The 24,551-nt window shown below is 42.1% G+C and overlaps 1 protein-coding gene across 1 annotated transcript; it reads right to left on the bottom strand.

Moving 5' to 3' along the window:
* Window positions 1-2,464: 2,464 nt before the first annotated feature.
* Window positions 2,465-13,473, bottom strand: LOC119288124 (phosphoglucan, water dikinase, chloroplastic-like). The gene is made up of 19 exons (XM_037567750.1): window positions 13,178-13,473; window positions 11,825-12,428; window positions 11,268-11,354; window positions 10,888-11,019; window positions 10,509-10,634; window positions 10,252-10,430; window positions 9,739-9,823; window positions 9,104-9,250; window positions 8,965-9,017; window positions 7,359-7,564; window positions 7,145-7,263; window positions 6,434-6,504; window positions 6,232-6,349; window positions 5,245-5,331; window positions 5,070-5,156; window positions 4,913-4,989; window positions 4,627-4,771; window positions 4,353-4,485; window positions 2,465-3,601 (listed from the first exon to the last, which is right to left on the bottom strand). The coding sequence occupies exons 1-19, from the start codon at window positions 13,345-13,347 to the stop codon at window positions 2,697-2,699; spliced, it is 3,531 nt and encodes a 1,176-aa protein (XP_037423647.1). The 5' UTR covers window positions 13,348-13,473; the 3' UTR covers window positions 2,465-2,696.
* Window positions 13,474-24,551: the final 11,078 nt, after the last annotated feature.

Here is a 24,551-nt window from a genome sequence, read left to right as displayed (position 1 = left end):
ATGCTTCAATATTACCAAGCGACACCAATGAGCTGAAGAGAATGAAGAGATTCAACAATGAACTTATCACCTAGCCATGTTGGACAAGAAGAGCCTCTCCGACCATTAATGCACAACTCTTGAAGTTATCTATGTGGTTGAAGGCTTTCAAGAATGATTGCTCGACACAAGGCTCGGTATTAGACCGCTTAGTATCCCAATCTAATGTAACCTCTCAAAGTAGATTGTCTCTATCGTTTTTGCTTTGTTTGATTCTTCTTTCGTGTGTATATTCTCAAGGTTATAGATGCTAAGCTCCCTTACTTTGGTTAAATGCGCTAGTTGATTTGCTTCACATCCTTTACTTTCCCCATTGAGTCTAGATACTTCAACTCTTCTAGGAGTCTAACTTTTCCCACATTATAAATATCAAAATGAAGCTCATCACATGGGGTATAAAAACGACATAATTTGCTAAGGTTGCTCAAGTCTCTCGAAAAATCATGACAATCGTACCATGAACGTAGATCTAGGACACTTTATTGATAAAATGTTGGAATAGAAGGTGGTAATTGTAGGGGAGAGACTAATTTTTCTTCAATCTAAGCCCTCTATTTGTTTTTCCTTCATAGATATGTCCAAGGCAGAAGGCCATGCCCCCCTCCCCCGGGCCCAAACTACACTAAACTTCACCGTTGGCCCCCGGACATAAGTATCATTGGCGGAAAGGTGCTGAGAAGTTAGGTAACAAGGACTCCATATAAGTTGGCATGTTAGTGAGACGAAGAAAACGAAGAGCACTTGCTTGCCTAAACGAATCACCCAAAATGTTGGCCAAGCTTTCGTCAATTTCTACAAATAACATTGTAATATCATAAGTTTTTCTAAAGGGAATTCAAATTTTCTTAAATTTTTTGATATTGGTTACTATTATCTAAACTTAGGATATGTGTTTGTTTGAATTGAATAAAAGTGTGGCTCAAATAATAACCTTGAGGATTATTAGAAACCCCAAATAACCATTAGGGATCATTCAAAAACTTAAGAGTTGAGCCACATGTTGAGTGTGAGCTCGTGTGCTTGTCTAAAGAAGGAAATAGTTCCATAAAGCCCACACCAATAGTCGAAACCCCAATTCAAACTTTCAAAAGTTAAAAAAGAACTCTAAAGGGGTAAGTTAAGGAAGTGATTAAAATGCTAAAAGAATTTGAAAAAAATATTAACAAATATTTGAAATGGGCAGGATGGGAAAATTCAGGAAATTCAAATAACAAAGGAAGCCCAACTTGTAAGTGGAAATGAATCAAATGGAAAAATGTCAAACAAGGATATATAAAAATATGGTCAGAAAATAGTTTACCAAAGGGCCCTGAATAAATGTCTAAACTTATGTAAACACTTCTCAATGACTATAGAACAAGTTTGTTTTGAAATAAAATGGTAATTAAAATCAGAAATGAAATTGGAGAGAAAACAGGAACCAGAAAGGAAATAAAATAAAAAAATCCTAACTAACCTAGATTAATGGACGTTTCTTTTGGTGGCCTTTTTAGGCTTCTAGAATAAGCTGCCCTCTACCCGGCTTATTCTAGAAGCCTAGTAAAAAAAAATTTAGAAGGCTACTAATCAAGTCTTAATTAGTAGATTTAAAAAAAAAATTGATTTTTTTGAAATAAATAAATAAATTTGATTGGACTTCTAGAATAAGCTAGGAACGGGGTAGCTTATTCGAGAAGCCAGTAAAAGAACTGACCCCAAGGGCCCAACCCACCTAAAGAAGCAGCATCCCAATGCAGCGCACCTCGCCTCACAGCCCCTCTCCCATTCTCTCGCTGACAGGTAGGGCTCGCGCGTGAGCTTCTCCACCTACCTCCCGCGCACTTAAAAAAAAAACCTCCTGCGCACGACTCGCCACATGACCGTGGCCACGACTTCACGATCTCCATTCCCGGCGCTCGATCAGCCGAGTCAAGTTGCCATGGGTTTACTCCACCAAGAGTTTACTCGGCCGGATCCTCCTTTATTTATAGGGGATCGGTTAGACTTGCCGTTAGGAGGGAGGAGGCTACAAGTGGCGGTCTGATCTTCTTGACCGTTCGTTTGCCACTACATTTTTACTTAATTTCAAATAGGCAATCTTGTCGTCCGTTTGTTTACCAATACTTATTTAAATTTGAAAAACAAGTTATAACAAAAATACTACTAGTAGGTAGGGTAGGATTGTACCATCAACTATGTTGCTTTTGGAGCATGTACAAAGGTATAGTACCGTCGATGGAGCACAAACCTGCAATTTTAGGCTGAGAAACCCCACAGACGTTTACTCTACAAAAAGAAAACAAACATTTTTTTAAATAGCAGGCGAACTATTCGACCAAAATTCAAGGCATTTCAAATAAATTTCCAACTTCAAAAATCGAAAGTCTGCAATCTGCACCCCAGGCACACCATTCCAGAGTTTTGACGCCCTTCTCTGCTCTGCTCCTGGACCACAGTAGGAACTCACACTGCCTACTTTTCCAACAAAATCATTGTTCACATCCCAAAAAGTTAAATACAATTCGACCCATTATTCAGATCAGTCAGTTTTCGCCGGCGGGGGACTTATACCCGATTTATTTTACCCCACGCGCATTATTACAAAACCCATAGGATTTTCGGCGAATTTTTATTCACCTAACAAAACTTCGATCGTCTGAACTTTACTGATGACGACTCTACAGCGGCTGTGGCCTGCTCTGCACTATGTAGATGTCCTCCCCGACCATGCAGCCCTCCACGTCCTGGGCGCTCCCGAACCTCTGCTCCAGGTACTGCCCCACGGCGGCGAGCCGCTGCCCGAACTTCTGCCTGAAGGTCCGGTCCACGGAGAGCGGCTTCGTGCTGTAGTCGACGGTGAGCCTCACCACCTCGCCGTCGGCGGGGCCTGAGCCAAGCACCCTCATCTCCTCGCTGAAGTTGGCGAAGGCCAGGGTGGCGACGTCGGTGTCGAACTTGTCGCACGAGAGACGCCACGGGGTGCCACGGGTGCCTGCAGCAAGGGTCTCGCCCAGCCCTGGAGCTACCTCGGCCTCAACGACCCTGGTGTCGTGGTCTGAGGGACTGACGGTGTGAAGCACGAAAGAGAGCTCCGGCTCCAGCATCTCCTGCACCAGGACGGCCATCTTGGCGTCCCCCTGGGGCACGCCAGCCACCCGGCGGCTGAGGATGGCCCTCCGAGTGTACAGTGAGGCCCAGACCCGCGCTACCGCGGACCCGAAGTTGGTTGGGTCTGAGAGGTTGACATTGGGGATGGACTCGTAAAGCCCTGCAGCTGACATCCCGGCCAGGTCTTCCACGTTGGCGCTGGACCTGACGATCAGCCGGCCGTCCTCGGGGAAGATTATTTTCAGGGATTTGATGGCTTCTTCGGTTGGTGAAAGTAGCGAGACTGTTGCTTGTAGCTCGGATGATAGGGTGTCGAGTTCACCATTTTCGATTTCAGCTGTCTCAATCTTGTCTAGAAGGCTTGTAAACGATTCCAGTGATCCACTTTTCTTGAGCGCATCCTCCATTGATCCAAATGGAAGCACAGCCCCAGAAGGAACTTTGAATGCTGCTGGAATTCCTTGATCATTGTAAACTAACCAATGACAAAATAGAAAAAAAATAAGATCACAATTATTTGCACAAATAATTAGGAGAAAATGTTTCTATTACATGAGTTATGATATGTTAGGCGACAATCCTAACCATATAGTTACCATTAGCAGAACCTCCATCATAAAAAAATGCTCACTGGTTACCATGGATTGATGGATAGCAATACATACTGACTATGTATACGTAAAATGAGTAATATATTTGATAGGTACAGGATTAGATAATCTACCATCGGTGTATTGAGATTCTACCAAAATTATACCGAAGAACAATGGCACTTGCAGCAAAAGACCAGGGTGTACTTTGTTTTCATATGAAAATGTGGAATTAAATTTATATACTAGTTTATGTTAAGCACTTTCAGCTTCCCAGTTTTTAATCAGAAGTGTACTATATCCAGCTAATCAAAAGTGAATGTTTACTTAACAGTTGACACCAAGAAAGTTGAAGAGCATCTCACTCTATTCAAAATGCCCTGCTTTTGAGCAGAAATGTATTATACCCAGCTATTCAAGCAACTTGACTGAATGTCTGAATCTTTACTTGACACTGAGAAAATTTAAAGAGCATCTCACTATTCAAAATGCCTGGTTTTTTAAAAATAATACTGTTAACTTCCTATAAACCTCTTAGCAGTTATGATCTTGCAACACTTGTTAGTTTCCATTCACAAGAATGTTGGAAAACAAATATAGACACAACTTTAACGAATTTTACTGAAAAAAATGTACCTTTATTTGACAGTGAGGCCAGCACAGAAAGAGTTCCACAAGCTTTAGCTTTAGCACCAGACGATTCAATTGATGCTTCTGCAAGCTCCAGAACACTGGAACTACCATTTTCTCCTGAAGTGTAGCTTTTGGGCTGAAATGTTGTCCCATGGAGAGCAGAAAAAATGGATAAGTAGGGGCAACAGGAAAAATATGCAGGATACTAGGAACATCTAGTGTAACATGTAATGAACAGGAGACAGGGATGTCTGTTATATGTGTATTAATAACATACCTCAGACAAAAGCGACGACTCGTCTGTAGTCAATGCTGAAGAGAACTCATTTGATGGTTTCTGTATAATGGATGCCTCTGAAGATATGTCGCTGGCCTCTTCATCTGAAACTGACAACTCAACATCACTGGATGATGCTCCCAACCTGTAATAAATCAAAGTGAATATTTTCCAGTTCCCACAGACACACGAAAAACCTGGACCCTACTCTATACTGATGCCACCTTCAATCAAATATTTGATGGAAAACAGCAAAAAAGCCATGCATATGAAAATAGAGCATAACCTGACATGTTTTCCCTCGAGCAACCTCATATCTGCAATCTTGTCATCATCTTCACAAGTTACAAATACAACTTGCTCCTGTAAACATGCCAGCAGTTGCAATATTTCAGGAACTGTTGCCAGTAAAGGTATCAGAAAACAGGTTTAGCAAGACTAACTTGACGAGCTCTAACACCAAGATGTGATAGGTGAGGTAATTCTTGTAGAAGAATAACACCCACTATATTATCGCCAGCAGCTTTGACCTGTCAAACAAAGAACAAACCCTGGCTGTATAAGTGATTTGGGGAGACAGGAACGGTAAATCAAGAATTTTGATGTTCCAAAAAATACCTCTTCATCTCCATCTGCCTTATTTACAAGTAGAACCACAGGTCCTTTGATGGATGAAGGCAAAGATCCAGGAATGATTCTTTCTACCTAATTAAACAAACCATTGCAATAGAAGCCTGAGTTTTGACTGTAATACAGCCAGAAAGGATAGCAAGGGGTTCCAAAATTTGTTAAGGAGTAATATTCGGTGCTTTTAACAAGTAGAAACTGGTTCAATCAGATTCAAAACCAAAGTTTAATTTGGCTGGTTACTACTAATTAATTTTCATATCCCTGTGCTTATCTCTAGGCCAGACTAGATATCAATTTGACATGAGGCCATACAGAATTCAAGTATCTGACCTGATGTCATGTCAAAAAATCATGTAGCATGTGCTCACACAAATATGTCTCGCATGGCACAGGCCCAAACCTAATTAAATTAGGCATAAAGTCTACGAGAACTTACACAAATTATTTTTTTATGAAACCAAACCAATGTATTATGTATGCCAATGAAAAATATATTTTTCTTCGCAAAATGCGACTATGGTTGAAGGGACTGACTGGGATTTAATTTGCTCCCACACATTCACCCTTCTGAAAAATATGAAATGTTCACCCAACTGACACTGGTTATATTTCTGTTCTAGCCGTGATGTTGAACAACTTGTGGGCATTCTACACAGCACAGGACAAAGTGGCTTGTGCATGCAACTCATCTGAAGCTGATTGGGAGTGCACTAGCCTAGAGCAGGTGGCTCCCCGCTGGATGGTTTTAAATTGCAGCAAGGCTACAGTATTCACATCAAGCTGGCCCATAGCACAAATGATATCTTCAAATGGCATGGATCATAGTATGTAAGTAGCTAACTACCTGCTGCATTGCAAAATAAGTGTTCAGGTTTTTCCCCCCTCAAAACAGTAGCATTTTCCAACATGGCAGCAAAACATACGGAAGCTCATCGCAAGAATCTTTCTGCTTTCCTGCATAGTTCTAGAAGATACCTGTATCAGAGCTCCATGGGCTACTCCAGGAACAAGAACATCCCAGCCGGACGATCCAATTACTACTCGAACAGCTTTCAAAAGTACAGTGCAAAGTTTGGAGACCTGAAAAATAACACTAGAAAGTACATAAGAAGTTAGGATTGCCAGGATTATATGCAACAATAAACTACTGTGGTTTGGAAGAGAAAAAAAGGATTACCCAGCACGAATTTCAGCCTCGGTATAAGTTCTCACACTGTTCTCTGGTATTCCAAGGGCATTCCCAAGGACCTACAGAAGCAGACAGTTACAAAATGTTTAAGGTGCTATATGTGATAACAGAGTCCACTTTTCTATTGGTGAAGCACCAAAATTTACAAGCTCAGTTAGTTGGAGTGTGTCATGGATGCAACTTCCTTAAGTGGCATTCTTTTTGGAAAAGACTGGCAAGGAAGTAGTGGTCACGCTAACAAATGTAGTAATGTCAACGGCAAAAACAGAACAAAAGCGAAAACAGGAGGCAAAAATTAGGGACATCGATGGCACAACAAAGATGGCCAATATTTTGGGTAGCAATTGTTTTTCCTACATAATGTATATAAAGGTTAGGGTGTTTGGTTTGGCCAACCATTTTCTTGTGCATTTGTTTAGTTGAAGGAATGGCTCCAGCTCATCCCCCACAAGCATAAAGTTAGTAGTAAAATGGGGAATGGGATCATCACGCCAAAATCAAGAGATAGTAATCTCATGATGGGGTGGTTCCAGAAACCAAATACTCAAGGAATTAAAATTTTCTCTAACCTGAATTACCCATTAGTCCATGACTAACATTCTAATCAGGTGGTCTGACAAACCAGTATAGGCACAAAACATGCAGTTCTGATGCATCAAGCGGTAGGCAGAGGACACATTCACTGGGCAAAACTCTCACCTTGACATTTTCAGGGAATACAGAAAGAAGTGCTTCAGAATACTCTTCTGTTAATCTCCTTGCTCTATCAAGTGTGGCTTTAAGTCTTAGTGCCCAAATATACTTGCCATCTTCACTGCCTATAAACATGACATGCTTTCAGGGCACTCCTAACTATAACAGGAACATACAAAGGGTGAAACATCACGATAGATGTTAAAGAAGAAAAGGGCACCTTCACTTTCACATAGACCTTCCTTCTTCCAAGAAAGAAGCTCATTCCCTATAGCAATGCATTCCTCTGGCTTCCAACCTGAAAAGCTAACTTGATTGACGCCAATAATAAGGGCATCAAGGGCATCGTCCCATACACTTGTATTTCCAGCCACACATTGTGCAAGTGAAGCTGATCCCCCTGAAGCTTCAAGACCATTGATATATCTGTTATGGCACAAGAGCAAAGCAAATAAACTCAATGTATCTCCAGAAGAAGAATCTAAGTTTAATTTGGTAGATCCTTTATACTGTCAACTCAAAATGTTAACATAGCCAGGCAAATAAACTCAAACAACTTACAAAATAAATTAGCAGCAGTTGGTACCGTTCCAGCATACAAGACATTAGTGACAGTGTTATTTATCTATTAACATAACTACATAAGTGAGCTAAACAAAGTACAAGACAATATGTTGATTACCTACCAGCGTACCTTATACTAAAATGAATCAGAAGCGTTGGGTTATTTTATTTCTATATAGAGAGTGTTATAGCTTTAGTGGAAGGGGGTCGACAGCAGGGAAGAATGAGGATCTCAGGCTTTGATCACATCGGATAACAACGTGGTGTACGCAAGGTGTCGCTGTCCCAGCAACGGCAGGACTTGTTCCTGGCTGTAACAGCGGACTCTGTTAACTTTGGTTCACCAAAAGGGAATTTGATTATTTCTTACCAAGCAATCAGCTGATGACAACGTCTTTAAGTTGGTGCTGCTAACGACCATATCTAGCTCAGAGATATGATAGCTAATCAGATTAACCATATTCTGAACTAACTTACATAAGCCAACTCGATCTCCAGCGTGCCCTTGAAGTATTGTGCATGTCTAGCTAAGCTGGACAGGTGCCTGACATGCTACCATGTACTGCCATCTGCTCTAGTTCAATAAGCAGGTGATGATATGTTACACCCAGAAACAAGCCCACAACATCTCCTATTCTCCTCCCTCCTGGAAATACAGCGCAACCTCGAGATGGAATACAGGGTGGCAATGGCAGAATCGCTAGCATTCTGTACTACTGGACCAGCAATTCCAGAACCTTGCATTCTCCCTCCAGGAATGCCAGTAAGACATCCTCCCTCATGGGGTAGGTGCGCTCAGGGTGTACCTTTCATTTGCGTGGGTAGGGTATGAGAGGTGGGAATGAAGCGAATGGTTTCCTAAGAAGAGTAGGTGGGCTTGGTCCTTAAATTTGGTGTGCCCCTGGCCCAGGACTACATTGGTGCATGGGGTAGGAGGGGCCTGAGGACGTGGCTAGGTGTAGCAATTGAAGACAACGCTTGAAAGGGTGGCGTGTGGGCGATGGTTGTCAGGATGGTCAGAACAGTTGCGAGTTATGATACACGATACAACTTGCAGCTTGATGATACAAATAGCCCTTTATTCTACAGTGCTGCAAAATTGTTCTGTGACTTGTAGCTCAATGATACAGATAGCCCTTTATTCTACAGTTCTGCAAATTGCTCTATAACTGAAGAAGACCAAATTAATAACGTTGCATTGAAAAAACATCATATAATTTGTAAGAAGCGCAAAATTTGGTTTAAGCTAATGAATTCATTACCTGCTTAACAAAACAAACGAATAATCCTCAAGACCAATCTCACAAAGGCGCCACTGCAGAACTTCAATAAGTAAATATAACTGAAAATGTATGCAGCAAATTTGAATAAACTTTCTGAGTTGTGTTTCGGTCAAATAACCTTTTGTCGCATTGCTATACCGGCATCAGTCGCATCATTTCTAAGGCCACTTTCAAGGCCCTTCATTAGAACTGATCTCAATGAAGACAATGACTGCAAGGTCTTCATCACAACTTGAATGTTCGCAGCATCCACTTGGTCCAAACTCTGAAAATACTCGACAAAAGAACTTCCATAAGACAATATACGAATGATGCATGATAACTGAAGCAATGGGTCCATTCTACAATTCTACAACTGAAATGGTAGAAAGTGGACTACCATGACACACAATAAGCTAGTAAGGACAGTCTATTACTGAGTACGCAGATGTAAGCATCATATTTTATGAAGGTATTCAGATTCACAAGACTGCAGTGCATCGTGAACGGCACTGAAACAAGCTGGAGTTAGATGCTTCCTATACAATTGCAAACATATAGAATGACGTCATGCAGAACTTGGTAACATAAATCACATTTCTAAACGCTGTTTGCTTGTTTATATTAAATGATCAGAGGGCAGAAATGTTTGAATTTAAAAAGAAAGCATAGAAATGTGCCTGAATTATAGAAAACTGTGAAGTACCAGTATTAGCTTGTATAACACGCAGAAATATGAAAGAACGAAAAATCACTGTTTTTAGTAAAATTTACCTGTTTGGTTTTGACAAATGATGACAGTGCTTCTAAGCCAGAATCATTCAAAGATTCCTTGATGGATTCCAGTTGTTCAAACAGGCTGCAGAATTGCCAAATACCATGTTACATATCATGCATTAAAATGAATTTTATTTTATCATTCCTATACAGAACCATTTGATGACCATCAGATAAGTGTTCATTGCTACAGAAAACATTTGATGCTCAGTGAAGGGGCTGCTTTTATAATTGTTCATCGAATTGTCTCTTTTAGCTTCAAGGTTGTGTGAAAACTAGCACTCTAGCAGTACATACTACACATCTAATATACATTACTCAAGTACTAACATTTAGTATTCTAGATTCTTACTTGCACATCAAAGCAGGTAGGGTCAATATATAGTTTAAATTATAAAGATATCTTTTACTAGCTCCAATTGAAGCCACTGTGCTTCATGTTGAATTAGTTTAGTTTAGCAAATAGATATTCTGGAAGTAGAAAATATGGGAAATAAAGAATTAGACAACCTGCCGGCATTAAAGAAGTCTTTTAGTTCGCTATAAAATATTTGAAATTGTTCGACAAAAGCGCCATTGTATTCTCCAGGATTCTTTGTAATCCTAGTAAGCATGGCTTCTGTAGCAACAAGATCCTCAGGGCCAGCACTTCGGTGAAGCTTGTTTTGTATGGTATGCTTGATTTCTTGCTGTTGACAGTAAAAGATGGAGTGAGTTGCAAATAATCCAATCGAAAGTTACTCTATACTCTTGGAAGAGATCATCACCTTGAGCTCATGTGGGATGTCATTGCGATGAGCAATATCACGAATTCGTGTTAGAGGGACAGTGGCAGTAAACTCCGACTTAAACGAAGGTAAACAAGGATGAATCTTGCGAATCACAAGCACATCCTGCACGAATGTACATGGAAATATGGAAGTGATAAATAATTGATAATTAGTAAGTATTAGGTTGCACATTTAAATTTAATTAACCTTAAGCATTACATTGTTAGCAAAAGAATTATATAACAGTAACAAAGTGACAGTAGCAAAGTCAGACTAGTTCAACTTAGCTAAAGGCACAGTGATCAAAATTAGAGATAGTCAAATACTTAGAATAGATGCTGATGGTTATCTAACAGTTGTAACGGAAAGAGCAAACCTCAGGTGATATGCCTTTTGTGTAGTACATCTTTTCAATTTCACGGAAAATTTGCCTCGATATCTCAGCATGTTTGTTGGGTCGGTAATGACCGCCATCTTCGGAACAAGATATCTGACCTGTATAAATCCACTGCAATAGAGGGAACCAATTAAAAATATATTAATATACTTTTTATCAGTCTCTGTTTTCAGATCAATAATTTACAAAACAAAATTAGTTTTCCAGGAAAATGCTGACAAATAGCATATTAAACTGCAATTCAAGAAAGATTTAAATAAATAGCAGATCATATGTTTCCATGAATGTTTTTACAAGGGAAAAATAGTTTTCCAAGAAACATAATGACAAATAGCATAGTAAAGTGCAATTGGGGAAACCTTCAAATAAATAGCAGAGCATATGAGAGCCTCCAATCTACTTTGATCATCAGCAGATTCTGACACAAGCCGGCGAACAAGATCTAACTGCAAGAAAGAACACTTATTAAAAGAAGCTATTTCAGCATTACATTGAATGTAATATTTCTAAAAAGGCATCAAGTCACACGGTGCGGACTGTGCCACCCCCTGACTGTTATCTTTCTGTTTGTTTCATAAAAGGAAGGTTAAATATTTAAACAGAAGCAGTAACCAACGTGGGAGCCTTGGGCCTTGTACAGTGCAAGGTGCTTACAGGAGGTGCTTACAGGAGGTGCTTAGAGGCATAAACAAGTTCACAAAAGATACTTTCAGTTATGACAGCTATTACCAAAAGGGAAACAGATAACTAGCAACTATACAACATTGTTGCATCCGCTCATGTGGGGTCCTGAAAGTACCATACACTTCCATCTGTCGATATTTAAATTTCAGTGTTGAGCTTTCACTTTTAAAGTAACAGAATATGGAATACTAGACCTTTTTGACAGGGTCAAAAACAAATCAAGCCAACTTACCTTCTGCCACCAGTTCTTAGACGATTTATCACCCTCAACCAATTTCAGTGCCATTCCACCAAGCCCAGCTGTATCCCACTTCCTGTCACTCGACTTATTCCCATGCTCATTTGACCTCATGAAAACAGCTTCGCTACCTTGCCATTGCCCACCAAACGAGCTCGAGTCAGTCCCCGGTGCTAGATTGGCAGCTGAAACGTCTCCAGCCGTTTGTGGAACAACATGTTTGGGTGCCCTGTCAACCTTTGATGTCCCCGAAGGACCTAAAGGCTCTTCTGTCTTATCCCAGTTGCACACTATATCAAGTGTACCACCTTTTGGCAGCTGAATGGTACGGTTGTCACCACCCTCCCATTTCTTCTCATTTCCTCCTTTTGAAACTATTACAAACTTGAACTCCACAGCTGCTTCGCCGGGGAGCTCCAGCTGGCAGACCCAGCCATCCGCTGTCCAATCCAGTTCGACATGTTGCTTCCATGCCCCAAGCTCCTTTGCCGAACCTATGATACCAACATGCTCCCCGTACTTAACCTGGTGCTCTAAAGAAACCCGGAGCAGCACCGAACCCGAGTTTGAAGGGTCTGCTCTGTTTTTCTCCTTTGTTCTGCAGTAAAACAGCAAACCGTATAAGCTGTGATAGTCAAATTGTCCAGAAAATGGAAATGGGTAATAAACTGCACAGCTGCATTTGTGCAGAGGACATTGTGGAATGAGCTGTTTCAGTTTGTCGACCTCACTCAGTACCATATGCCAGATAGGCATATAAGCATTGTGAAGGGAGAAGAAAAAAAACAGCACGGTGATGAATTAAGAGTGACCTGCCTGACGGTGACAGGGGATGGCACTGAACATGGGTCCAGTGCATCAGATTCAGTCAGCATCTAAAGTGCTATAATGGGAAGTACTCCCTCCGTTCTAAAATAGATGACCCAACTTTGTACTAAAGTTAATAGTACAAAGTTAAGTCATCTATTTTGGAACGGAGGGAGTATCTTGGATGCCAGTTTTCGAAACACTGAATTTCTTGCCTGAGTTTGTATGGAACTGCATTTAATTCACCCCTGGATCGGTGGTTGACTGACCCCTGCCATCAGTGTCATCATGAATGGCAAAGCCGGTTTAGATGGACCTACGGCTGCAGAGCGCAACCATCATTGTTCAGCTAGGAAAGTGATGGTGATGGGCCTCCCCCTCCCAATCACGAGGCGTGATCGAGGAACCAGTGCAATCGTCATTATGTAGTAGCTACTACAAGGAGAGGATAAGTCCGTCCCCCGTCTCATCCCCACGAGAGCCTTACCAAAGCAAACTGACAGATTAATAGAGGGGGAAAAAAGAGGCAGGAGGCATTACATCTCCGAGGCGGCGGATCCGGCGCGGCACGAGAACCTGCCGCTCCGCCTCCGTCCCCGCGTGAGAAGGGCGCCGCTCCGCGGCAGCAGCAGCGCGCCCGCGGAGGACGGCGGGGGAGCGGCGAGGCGCGGCCTGGCAGCGGCGGCGAGCGAGGGGTCGAGCGAGGCCATGGGTGTCAATCCGCCGAACAGGTGGTGGGCGGCGATCGCTTCCGTCGGTGTTTGTTTTCTAGGGGGGCGGTGGCGTCGGGATGGGCGCGGCGCGAGGAGAGCGGAGTGGAGTGGAAGCGAGAGGCCAAAGAAACAGAGGCGGAGGCGGCCCGGAACGAGTGGACGTGGTTCCCGTGCCCGGTTTCACGGATCTCCCGCGCCCGGCCCCCGGTCGCCGCGCGCTATCCACCGATTCCCTCCCTCCCCTCCCCTCTCGCCGCACACAGCACATGCTCTCTCTCTCAAAAAATAAGAAGAGCAGCATTATCCTGGCTGACAAGGCAGTCTTATCTTAAATCCGTCGCGTAACTTAAAGACCATGTCCGAAACAAAATATACGTAATTTAGAGATAGCAAACAGAATGCGGGTCATCTTTTTCCTTTCTGAATTGGTTCGATTGCTTGCCACATGTGTCGCGTGGTTATAATGGGGCCATCTTTCCTGCGTGCGCAGACGGTCTTCGCATCGCTTTTTTTTTCTTAGGGAACATCATGACCAGCTTTATTTATATAAATTAACCAACGCTTACATCGTCCGCTAGACGTTCCAAAATAAATGCCGGAGGCGAGTCCAACCACAACTTCGATGGGTCTACGCGTCCACTCTGCGCTAGCACATGAGCTATCATGTTAGATTCACGATTGCAATGCTCTAAAATGACCTTTCCTGTAGAGCTTCGACTAGATTCAAACGGTCCATTTGTACCAGAATGAAGTTGCAGCCAACGGAATTAGCAAGTTTTAGACCTTCTACTAGGGTTGCAGCTTCGGCAGTACAAGCATCTGCCACATGAAAAGCTGCCGCGCCTTTCCACCCAAAGGGAAATGTTTTGTTTATTTGGAAAACGGGCTCTGATTATATCATAAGCACAAAACACCCTAGGCATAATGAGAATTACAATAAGGTCCTTGGACCACTGAAGGGCATCCCGAACCAGAGGCAGGGCTAACCTTGTTGATAACATCTGAAAAAGTCTTCGTGCACGCACCCCTATCTAAGGACCAACGCCTCGGAGCTACAGTCTCGTCGTTGAACCCTTGAATTAAACTAAAGCGCATGACACCAACTCTCATCATCATTTTCCACATACAGCGGGAAAACCCTAGCCTCATTGCACCCTGACGGACAAACTCGAGGATCGAGAAGCTCGGAAGACCAACTCAAAGACGACGCGCCACCATCCGCCACGAATGTCACCCCTGCGGGGACTAACAAAACCTAAACTACTAGTCGGACCAAGGTGCTGGGGAAGAAAAAAATTAACTGCACAGTTGTGTTTCAACGATATACTGTATCATAGGAGAAGCCTTACATGCTCAAAATCTCGACTCGAGCCGTCGGCAAGGAGTGTATGTCTCGGGTCGATAGTTTGGGGGCGGAATCACGTTGTTGACGGGGTGCGCTTAAACTTGCTCTGAGACGTTGGTGTGAGAACAACCTATACTTTACTTTGTCAACATCTTTACAGAGCACATGCAAAACAGCACGACGCAAAAATCCTGAAAACTAGAGAACTGGCAGGACGAGAACATGCGATCTACCACCTTTCTTATCTCATGCAGCTAGCCACGTCGGTATACTAATATTTCGTGCGAACCTTTAAGAACAAAATCAGCAGCAGATTTGAACATTTATTGATTTTTTAAAATACTTCCTGGAAATTATGAACAATTTGGAGATTCCAATTCTTTTTGAAAACAAAAAATATTATTTTAAACGTGATTTTTTTTACAATTCCGAACATTTTCTTAAAAACATAAAAAAAATGCGAGCATTTTTCAAAAATTCCGAATATTTTTTGAAAAACGAGAACAAAATCTGCATTACAAATTTTTTATGTAATAACGAACAAATTTCATAAAATAGATTTTTTTTTCAAAACGTGATTTTTTTTTGAAATTTGGTATATTTTTTTAATAAGTGTTCTTTTCCAAGTTTTTTAAACCTTTTTGCAAATATGAACAAATTTTGGAAATGCAGACATTTTCCGAATTTGGAGAACAAATTTTGTAATCTCAATTTTTTTTAATATGAGAACAAATTTGTAATCATGAACATTTTTTGAAATTCTAAACAAAATTTAGAAAGTGCGATGAGTTTTGGAACAACTCTTTTTGTTTTTAAAATATATAATTGTTTGGAAAAGAAACAAAAACGAGAAGAGAGATAAAAAAGAAAAAAGGAAAAGAAATTTAAAAACCACTTTTCCAAAACCAATAAAAACCGGCTTTGAACCTTAGAAGGTTCCCAAAACCCGAAATCTGCTTAGCGCTGTAAATGGGACGGCCCACTGGGTCGCTCGCTCGCACAGACGCGGTATGTGTCGTATAGGATTTTCCTGAAATCCCTCCAAGAAAAAGCAGCTGAGGCCTGAACCACAAAGAAATGTTTTTTTTTAAACTAACCACAAAGAAATGTTGCCAGGCATGGCCCATATATAAAGACGAAAAGAATGTGATCGGTCTTCAAAGAAGGCTAACCTACAATCCCTAATCAAATCGGCACGCGAGCACGCTGCGGCGCCGCCGCACATGGCCCTTCCGGCCGGTGCCCACGCGCCACCGCGGCGCCGTCGACACCCTGCAGTGCTGCACGCCTCCAACAACTTCGCGCCTGTACCACTGCTCAACGAGCAGGGTAAGTCATTTTCCTTTTTTGCGGGTGACATGATCGGTAAGTCCATCAGGCAAGCTAGCTTATGCATGTTCATGTGTACGTAGAGTTGTAGAGTTGTAGATCTTATGACAGTCCGACACAACAATGGAAGCCAGTCCTAGGCCCTGTTTGGTTCATAAGTCCTAAGATTTTTTTTAATCCCAACTTATAAGTCTCAAGTCCTTAAAAAGTCCCTATCTGTTTGGTTCCTGGGACTTATAAGTCCCTATAAGACCATATTACAACTATAAGTCTCTATAAGTCCCTCCTTGAGAGTCTTATTTCATAAGTCCCAAATGCCCACTTTAAGTCCCTATAAGTCCCTTCTGTTTGGTTTAGATGAGACTTATAGAAACTTTTTTAAGTCCCTAAGCCAATAAGTCCCTGGAAACAAACACCCTCCTAGTATTCCCGATCCACAGATTATGTTAAGCGCACAAACTTTGTTTTGCTTAGCTTTCACACCTATAGCGTGGGTGACCTACAACTTGATACACAATCTCATGTGTCGACAAGATCATTCCTGTAACGTAGCATAACTTGTAAACCTGGAGGCTGAGCATCCTCCTTCCCCTCTCTCTGCTCTACAATGCGCCCGGACACTGCCATCTCATGTGTACGATGCCCGGGACGCTAAGCTTGTACTCTTTTCCCACCCTATCAATAGAATGATACGCAATCTTGCGTATTCGAGATTGATACACTATGTTAATTTGCTTATATTGAAGCTTGTCCTAATGATTTCACCATCAACCAGTAGCAATACAGTTGTATTTAGCTTTTTAACTTTTCTATTCATGACAATCCAGTGCACACTTTATTCACGATGCACAAACTTTATATATTGGAAGCTTGTCGTAATCATTTCACATGCACTAGTAGTAGTACAGTTGTATTTAACTTCTAATATTTTAGAAGTTACAAGAGAAGTTAGATAATTAGACACGTATATGTATATAGTGTGTATACACAACTTTAAGGGGCCAAGTCACCGACTTTGCCCTAGGGCCCTCGAAAACATAGTGTCGGCTCTGACATCAAATATAAAAGCTCGTAGTTTTAGCTTGCCTTTTAGTAGCTTGCTTTTTAGTCTCTTACAGAGGGTCCTCATGTATGGCTTGTTCGACCTCCAGATTGATTTTGTATCTCTTCTATCAACTACTTATAAAAAGTAAGTGCAGTTCCTTCTCCGTTAGGCAGAACTCTTCGTCCGCCGGTTCTCCCCCTTCCATCACGTGTCTCTTATCAATTTCTTCATCCAGCCAATTTTTCCACCACACCATATTTAACTGCACCTTACTAGTACGCCGCTCAATCACATTATAATTAGTTACAAAATATTTTAAAAACAATAGCTAAACAATGATATCTACTATTTTTTTTATGATGATTCTATCATGAAGGCCTATCTATTGATGCGATCTATAATGCTTCGTCCAATGGCTAGAATATTGTTTAGAACTTCATTCTCTTCATACTTCAAAATATGTACCAAAAATTGCCTCCTCAGTTCAAAACATTCTACATATGCATTATAGAACATTGCTATAAAAAAATCATGTACAACATGTATACAGATGGGCATGATGTAAATACTCACCATATGGGTATTGGAAAACGTAGCGCTACATCATGTCATGAGTGCATGAAATTTAAAAACTAAATAAACTGCATGTATGAAATGTTACACATTGACAGGATTCATAACGATATGAGTTTGTCGGAACGACGGGAACTTTGCATCCCATATAGAGACATCGTCCTTCAATGCAGAGTTTGCAACTTGGAACGCAAGTTTAACATTGTTGACCATAGTTTTGAATATATTCTTCCATATTGGAAGCGCGTGTTCATAATTGATAGAACTTTTTTTATTTTGAAAGAAGACAAACAATAAGAATAGCCAAATAGTATTCCAAGGCAATAAAATTTGCAATTGTGTGTACATTTAATATACATCAATCATTAAGACCAAATAAACTACTCTTAGTAACGAAGAATTAAAATCTTACCATATCACATTCTGAGATATAATACTCATTGCTATCAAGCCAATTATCAAACAACTATGTTAACCTAGCAAATGTCCATATTGTCATGATGGCTTGGGTGTCATGCATAGTGGGACATGGGCTAAAATAATAATAAGATAACATTAGTAATATGACGCAAAGTATAATATGTGATTGTGTTAAATTATACAGAAGTTTAGATCCATGTAGTGAACTGAAATGTCTTCAACAAAAGCTAGATGTCGTGGCAGCCTAGTATCCGCACAACCATATTAAAGCAATTAGCATCCATGTATTCATTATATTTTAATATGTTCCTTATTTGTTTAAATTTTAGACAGATAACGGACATATTAAGAAATGATGAATACATGCATGTTGATTGTTTTAATATAGTTGTTTGGATAGTAGTGTGCCACGACATCTAGCTTATTAGAGACATTCCAGTTCACTACATGGATTTAAACTTTTGTGTAAGTTACTATAATCACATATTACATTTTGCTTTATACTACTAATGTTATCACATTACTATTTTAGTCGATGGACCACTATGCATGAGACGCAGGTCGTGGTGACAATATGGGCGTTGTGAGGTTGGCACAATTGTTTGATAGTTGGCCTGATAGCAATAAGTATCATATCTCTGAATGTGATATAATAAGATTTTAATTTTTCGTTACTAAGAGTGGTTTACTTGGTCTTAATAATTGATTCTAAATGTATGTATCGTTGCAAATTTTATTGCCTTAGGATATTCTCGCTATTCCTATTGTTCGTCTTGGATCAAAATTTAAAAATTGTCTCTATTTTGTACCTACTGTCAATACCTACTTTGAGGAAGAATATACTTAAAACGTTGGTCAACAATGTACGAACCCTACATTGAAGTACAAACTTCATATGGGGATGCAAGGTTCATGTTGTTCCAACAAGCTCATACATGTATGAATCTTGTCAATCCATTAAAATTCTAGTTGATTCAATTCAAAACACAATGTAACATTTTATACATGTAGTGCTTTGTCGGGTATTTGGTTTTAATTTCACATACTCATGACACGATGGAGCGCTACATTTTCCAATACCAAAAGTGAGTATTTACACCATGCTCAATTGTATATATGTTGCACTTGATTTTTTTATAATTTTTTATGCAATGCATATGTGGGATGATTTTGAACCGAGGAGATGATTTTTGTTACATATTTTGAAGTATTAAGAAAATGAAGCTCTAAACAATATAGTAGCCATGTAATGAAGCATTATATATCACATTAATATATGGACTTTCAAGAGAGAATCATCATCATCAAACAATAAATAGTAGATAATGTTGCTTAGTTGTCGTTTCTATATATTTTTGTAACTAATTACAATACATTTATGAGATTGTGATTTTTATGTGAAGACATGTGTTACACGCGCACGCTCACATTGCTAGGCGGGAGACACATTTAAATGGCTTCGTAAAATAACCTCATCAGAAAAAAAATAAGGTTCAAACTAATCTATAATATTAACATCTAGGGCTTCATAACAACGTTTGCCCATTGGCATTTCCGACTATTAAACTCTAAAACAACCATGTCAGACTGTGCTGGACCGAAGGGAGGGGCAAGCAGACTGACATTGCCCAAGCCGAGGGTTAGGGGCATGATAATCAATGGGGAAAATAGGGTGACCCTTAAAATCTGCTATTAACGTACTATATCGCACTATAGCGAGACATTGTACACTGATTTATTTAGCGAGACATTGCTCGAAACACTATAGCCTTATAGCGAGCTATTTTTTAAACTGGAGAATGCTTCGTCTCCAGCCAAGCGCCCCCCAGCGAATGGACCGCCCTTCCAGGTCAAGCCCCCCTTCTCTCACCGGGGCGCGGCCGCCACAAAGTGGAAACCTCGGTCCGGCGGCGACAACGTTGTAAGCCAGCCAGCCATGATTTATTCCCTGTATCCATGAGCACGAACTTATTTACTAAATCCGAACAGAAATTTGAACTCAGTAAAGTCTGAACCGAATTACTAAGTCCCTGATCTGTTTTCTGCATCCATGAGCTCGACATTAATCAACCATCCTCCAAATAATCGGCATCTTGCGCTGCTGGCTTCGATTTCCAAGCGCCAGCCAAGGGAAATTACTTGTTCTGATTTGTTCCTGCTTCCACGGCTCGCAGCAAGCTGCTGCAGGCAGGCAACTGGCACCATACCGCTGCCAAGCGGTTGGAGTTAGCCAATACTCTGAATCAATAGGTGTGCGGTAGATTGGCGCCCTCGATCTTTGCCGCATCAGTTCTGTCGCCATGTTGCAATGCCTGAATGGGGTGGGATGTCCACAACGGAATTCAGAGCTACTGGTTGGTGCGCTTATTTATCTTCTGCCTGTTAGTATATACATTGGTGATTAATTTGTGCACAACACACCTCTTAATTAATAATTAACTGATGCATTCATGTCATTCATAGTTTTTTTGAGGGAAATCTTTCCCTGTTATTCCTCTCTAGTTGCCAGCAACCATATCCCCGGTCAGCACGAACTTGCTGTCCAGTCAAAATTTTGAAGCAAGCAAGGGAACTTTTTAAGTGTTGTGTAACACTTGAAGGCATGTGTACCAGATCTCGAGTTGGAAACGAATGGTGGTATCTAGTAGTGGAGCAGCAGCTCCATGGTTCTACCAATGATTTCGCAGTAAGCAAACATTGTGTTTGTTGTCAGTTTGTGTTGTGACAAATTAACACTGAATTTCAGTTTGTCGAAATTAACTGGATTTGGCTCAGAAAGTTCGAGCACATATTGAACTTTGATTTCCAACATACTTGTTACAGCAGGTGGTTGGTAGCTGGAATGAGTGAAATGGGATGGAGCACTGCCGATTCATTAATAGACGAAAGAGTTTATGCACAGAGAGATGGAAAAAGAATTTATGCTAGTAACATAGCTGCTCTTTCGGATTGATGGATACTCTGTCAAACTAATTTCCTTTTTTTTTTTTTGAAACGGAGGCAAAAGATTTGCCTCATCGATTAATTAAAAAGAAGATAATTTCCTTTTAGATATCTGTATGCATATAGCTTAGTTTGCTACTAGTGGATTTATCTGAATATATATATATATATATATATCCTTATGACAATTAACAGTGGGCGTAAAAACCCCTCGCAAGGTTCCATGCTAACCCATGCATGCACACTGTACGAGCACATGCTTAAATTCTTAAAAGGTTGCCATCCATGTCATTTCCAAACCTTCAGAATCTCTAAATCTTCTTCTGGAGCATATCTTGGTAAAAACTGAACAGAAAAAAGAGCCACACCACACTGGGTGTATGCAAAAACTTGTCCATAAGGCAAAAGGTGCTCCTTATACATCGTGGGAGCTGTCCACAAGCTTAAGGGCAGCCCTTGAGCTTATTTTAGGTCCAACGCTTATATGCATGGCTATGCTCCAAGCAAAACGCCGAAGCAGGAATACTTGGTTGCGCATAGCCATTAATTGCTCTGTGTCACCGTGTGCATACGACAGTACGAACTGCATGCCAGCATAGAGGCCGGTACCATAGAAAGTGCTAGAGCACAGTAGGAACGTTGGATGTGCATGCCACGTACGGAGGCACAATGCTTTGAAATGACGCAGCATGTCGCAAAATAATTGAGCTTCAGACTAGCATCGAGCATTCCCTGCTCTCACCAGGCCATGCCATTGTTTTGGTGATTCCAGATCCTCAAGCCAGGTGGGTTGCTCGTAATTTGATTGTGTCATGTCAATATTTTAGGTTGCTAGGTTGCTGCCAAAAATAACCAGTTTCCCTTGCCATTACAAGCCAGCCATGGAGGACTCCTCAAGTTGAAGATCAATTTCAGCTCCTTCTCATCGACTACAAGCTAGCATGCTCGGATTCATACCCATGGCACCATGAGGATTCAGGATCTCCACGATTAAGCTTCGATGGCAACAAGAACAGCAAGCCTTCATAGGATGTTACTATCGGTGATACGAATAAAACCTTCATAGTCAGACCTTAAGGTTGCAATCTAGTCTAAATGTGCACAAATAGTATTCTAACATGCATGGTAAACTACTCCTTCCGTTCCTAAATATTTGTCTTTTCACATACTTCGAATGGACTAGCATCGGAAGGGTCTAATTTGAATAGGCTACAATATGGGTCAAATATTTTTTTTTTGAACAACATATGGGTCAAATATAGCGGGCGGTCAGTGAAAACGTAAGCTACATTTTCGTTAGTGGATTTCTGACCCGTCTATGATGTGCACTCAGCCGAGCCAAATAAACCTCCAGAGTGATTGGTTAGTGCTAATGTACAATACTAACACGTGGTCATGAAACGGTGATGTGAGTATTTAGATTTGTAGCAGTGACCGTCAACAAATGGAGGGTATATTGTTTTAGAAAAGGAGGTTCAACCCCCGGCCTCTGCATCAATCGATGCATGCAGCCATCTTTATTAATTATTTCAGAAAGATCTGACAACAACATACATCAATACATTCAAGCCAGTACTCACACCTACAAACTCAATAATGTGGAGTGCTCTCACTTCTAGTGTCGTTGCCGATCCATATGTAACGTATCGTATCAAGACCAACAGCGATGCAGCCTACCTAAAGCGCACACCACATGCACACATTTTAGAAGCCGCCATCATCATCGGACCACTGACCCATCTTCAGGAAAGATATCCGCATCATCCTTGTCAGTCTGGACATCCGTCGACGCCACCACGGCGCCCAACGGCGCCACCGCCCTGCGCTCATCCGCCCTGACGGGAAGACTATGGAAGATCTGTCGTGCGTAACACCTGCCAACCAGGCACGACTCGGCGTAGCGCCTGTCGGCCAGGCACGACTTGACAGCTCCATGGAAGCTTCGTGCAAGACGAAGCCGCTCCACCTCCTGCCTCTGTCTTCCGACGCTGCTCCATCAACGATGCTCCCAAGAGAGAAACAACATCGTAGTGCCGCCATCGTCCGATCTGGGAGACCAGATCTAGGGTTTCCCCCGGAACAACATGAGTGGGTCGAAAACAGTTACACGACAATGCCTTCATCAAGGTCATGGTGCAGAACGCCGCCATCGCTTGCCGTCGGCCCGGTTTTCACCGGCAACCATGTTTCCCCGACTCGTAGCCGGGACTAGATGACGGATCTGGAGATCCGACCACCCAGCCTCAGGCCGACCACCTAGCTCCGACGGAGGAGATGACCACCACCGCCATGTCCCGCCTCTATGCCGAGAAGGGCCGTCGGACTCCACCGCCGTTAGTAGCTGCACCCAACACTAGGCCAAACACAGACACCAATAGCACATCACGAGCACCTCGGGGATGCCTCCCTGACTTGCCTCGACATCGATCCAGAAGGCCGAGCGCAAGCGACAAGACGAATCCGGCGAGCAACCAGCAAGATCGCGTGCACCACGGATGCCAGCCCGAAGGGGATCTCGCCCGACTCTGCCTAGCACAGGTGCCATCGCCCCCGCATCGTCCAGATCCGGCAGATCGACCACCGGCTGCCGTAGCCATCACCAGCCCGCAGCCCGCCTCATGCCGCCCTTCACGCCCGCCACCGTGGTAGCCCAGCATCGCCGCGCCACGCACCACGCCATGTTCCGGCCAGGGTAGATCGCCTCACAGCAATCCCGCCTCGCGAGAAGGAGAAAGCGCCCCGCCGCTGCCCGTGCTAGGCGGGCTGCGCCTGCTGGCACGCCCCAGCGGCGGCGAGGGGAGGGATGGGGAGGAGGTCGCGGTTCGGCGGCAGCTAGGGTTTCCTCCCCTGCGGCCCGTGGGAGCGCCAGAGGAGGTCGGGAAAGAAAACATCGTTAAAATTAATCTTGACGTGTCCTTCGGAAGCGACATGGACCAATGACCAGTCGGGGCCATCGCTTGGAATTATTTGGGCGTGCAGTTCCTTCCTTTTAAGTCGACAAGTAAACCCATTCGCTTGCATCGAAGAAGCGGAGGCACATGCTGCTCTGTCCGGTCTGTCTGCCCTATCGACTGTTTATCGTGGTCCTTTGATCCCGAAAATGGATAACACCAACATGATTCTAAAAAATTATAGCCAGGCGCAGAGAATCGATTCATACGTTACCCAATTATCAACCACATCATCACATCAGGAAAAAGAGCTGGCCAAATTCCCTGAGCGTTGTGTCTGTCAGGAGCCTCACACATGAATTAGCCGCGAGGGCCAAGACGCATGACGACCTGATGCTGATAGCCGAAGTCCCAGACAACCTCTATACTCTTTTGCAGACCGGATGTAATCATGTGTAACTAAGGACCACATGTGCTAGGTCTAAAATGAATATTGATTTGATGCCAACATTTGACAAGCCAACAATGAGCAATATCAAAAGTTGTCAAGAATTGACAACTTCTTATGAGGTTGGCAAGTAAACATGATAACCAGCCAAGCACTAAGCCAATATTTGCCAAATGTTGGCTTGTTAATTTTTGACATCAAACTAAT

The sequence above is a fragment of the Triticum dicoccoides genome, chromosome 4A (genome assembly GCF_002162155.2).
Source record: "Triticum dicoccoides isolate Atlit2015 ecotype Zavitan chromosome 4A, WEW_v2.0, whole genome shotgun sequence".
NCBI classification, from domain to species: domain Eukaryota; kingdom Viridiplantae; phylum Streptophyta; class Magnoliopsida; order Poales; family Poaceae; genus Triticum; species Triticum dicoccoides.
Note: the sequence above shows the minus strand (reverse complement) of the source record. Positions and strands in the feature narration are given on the sequence as shown.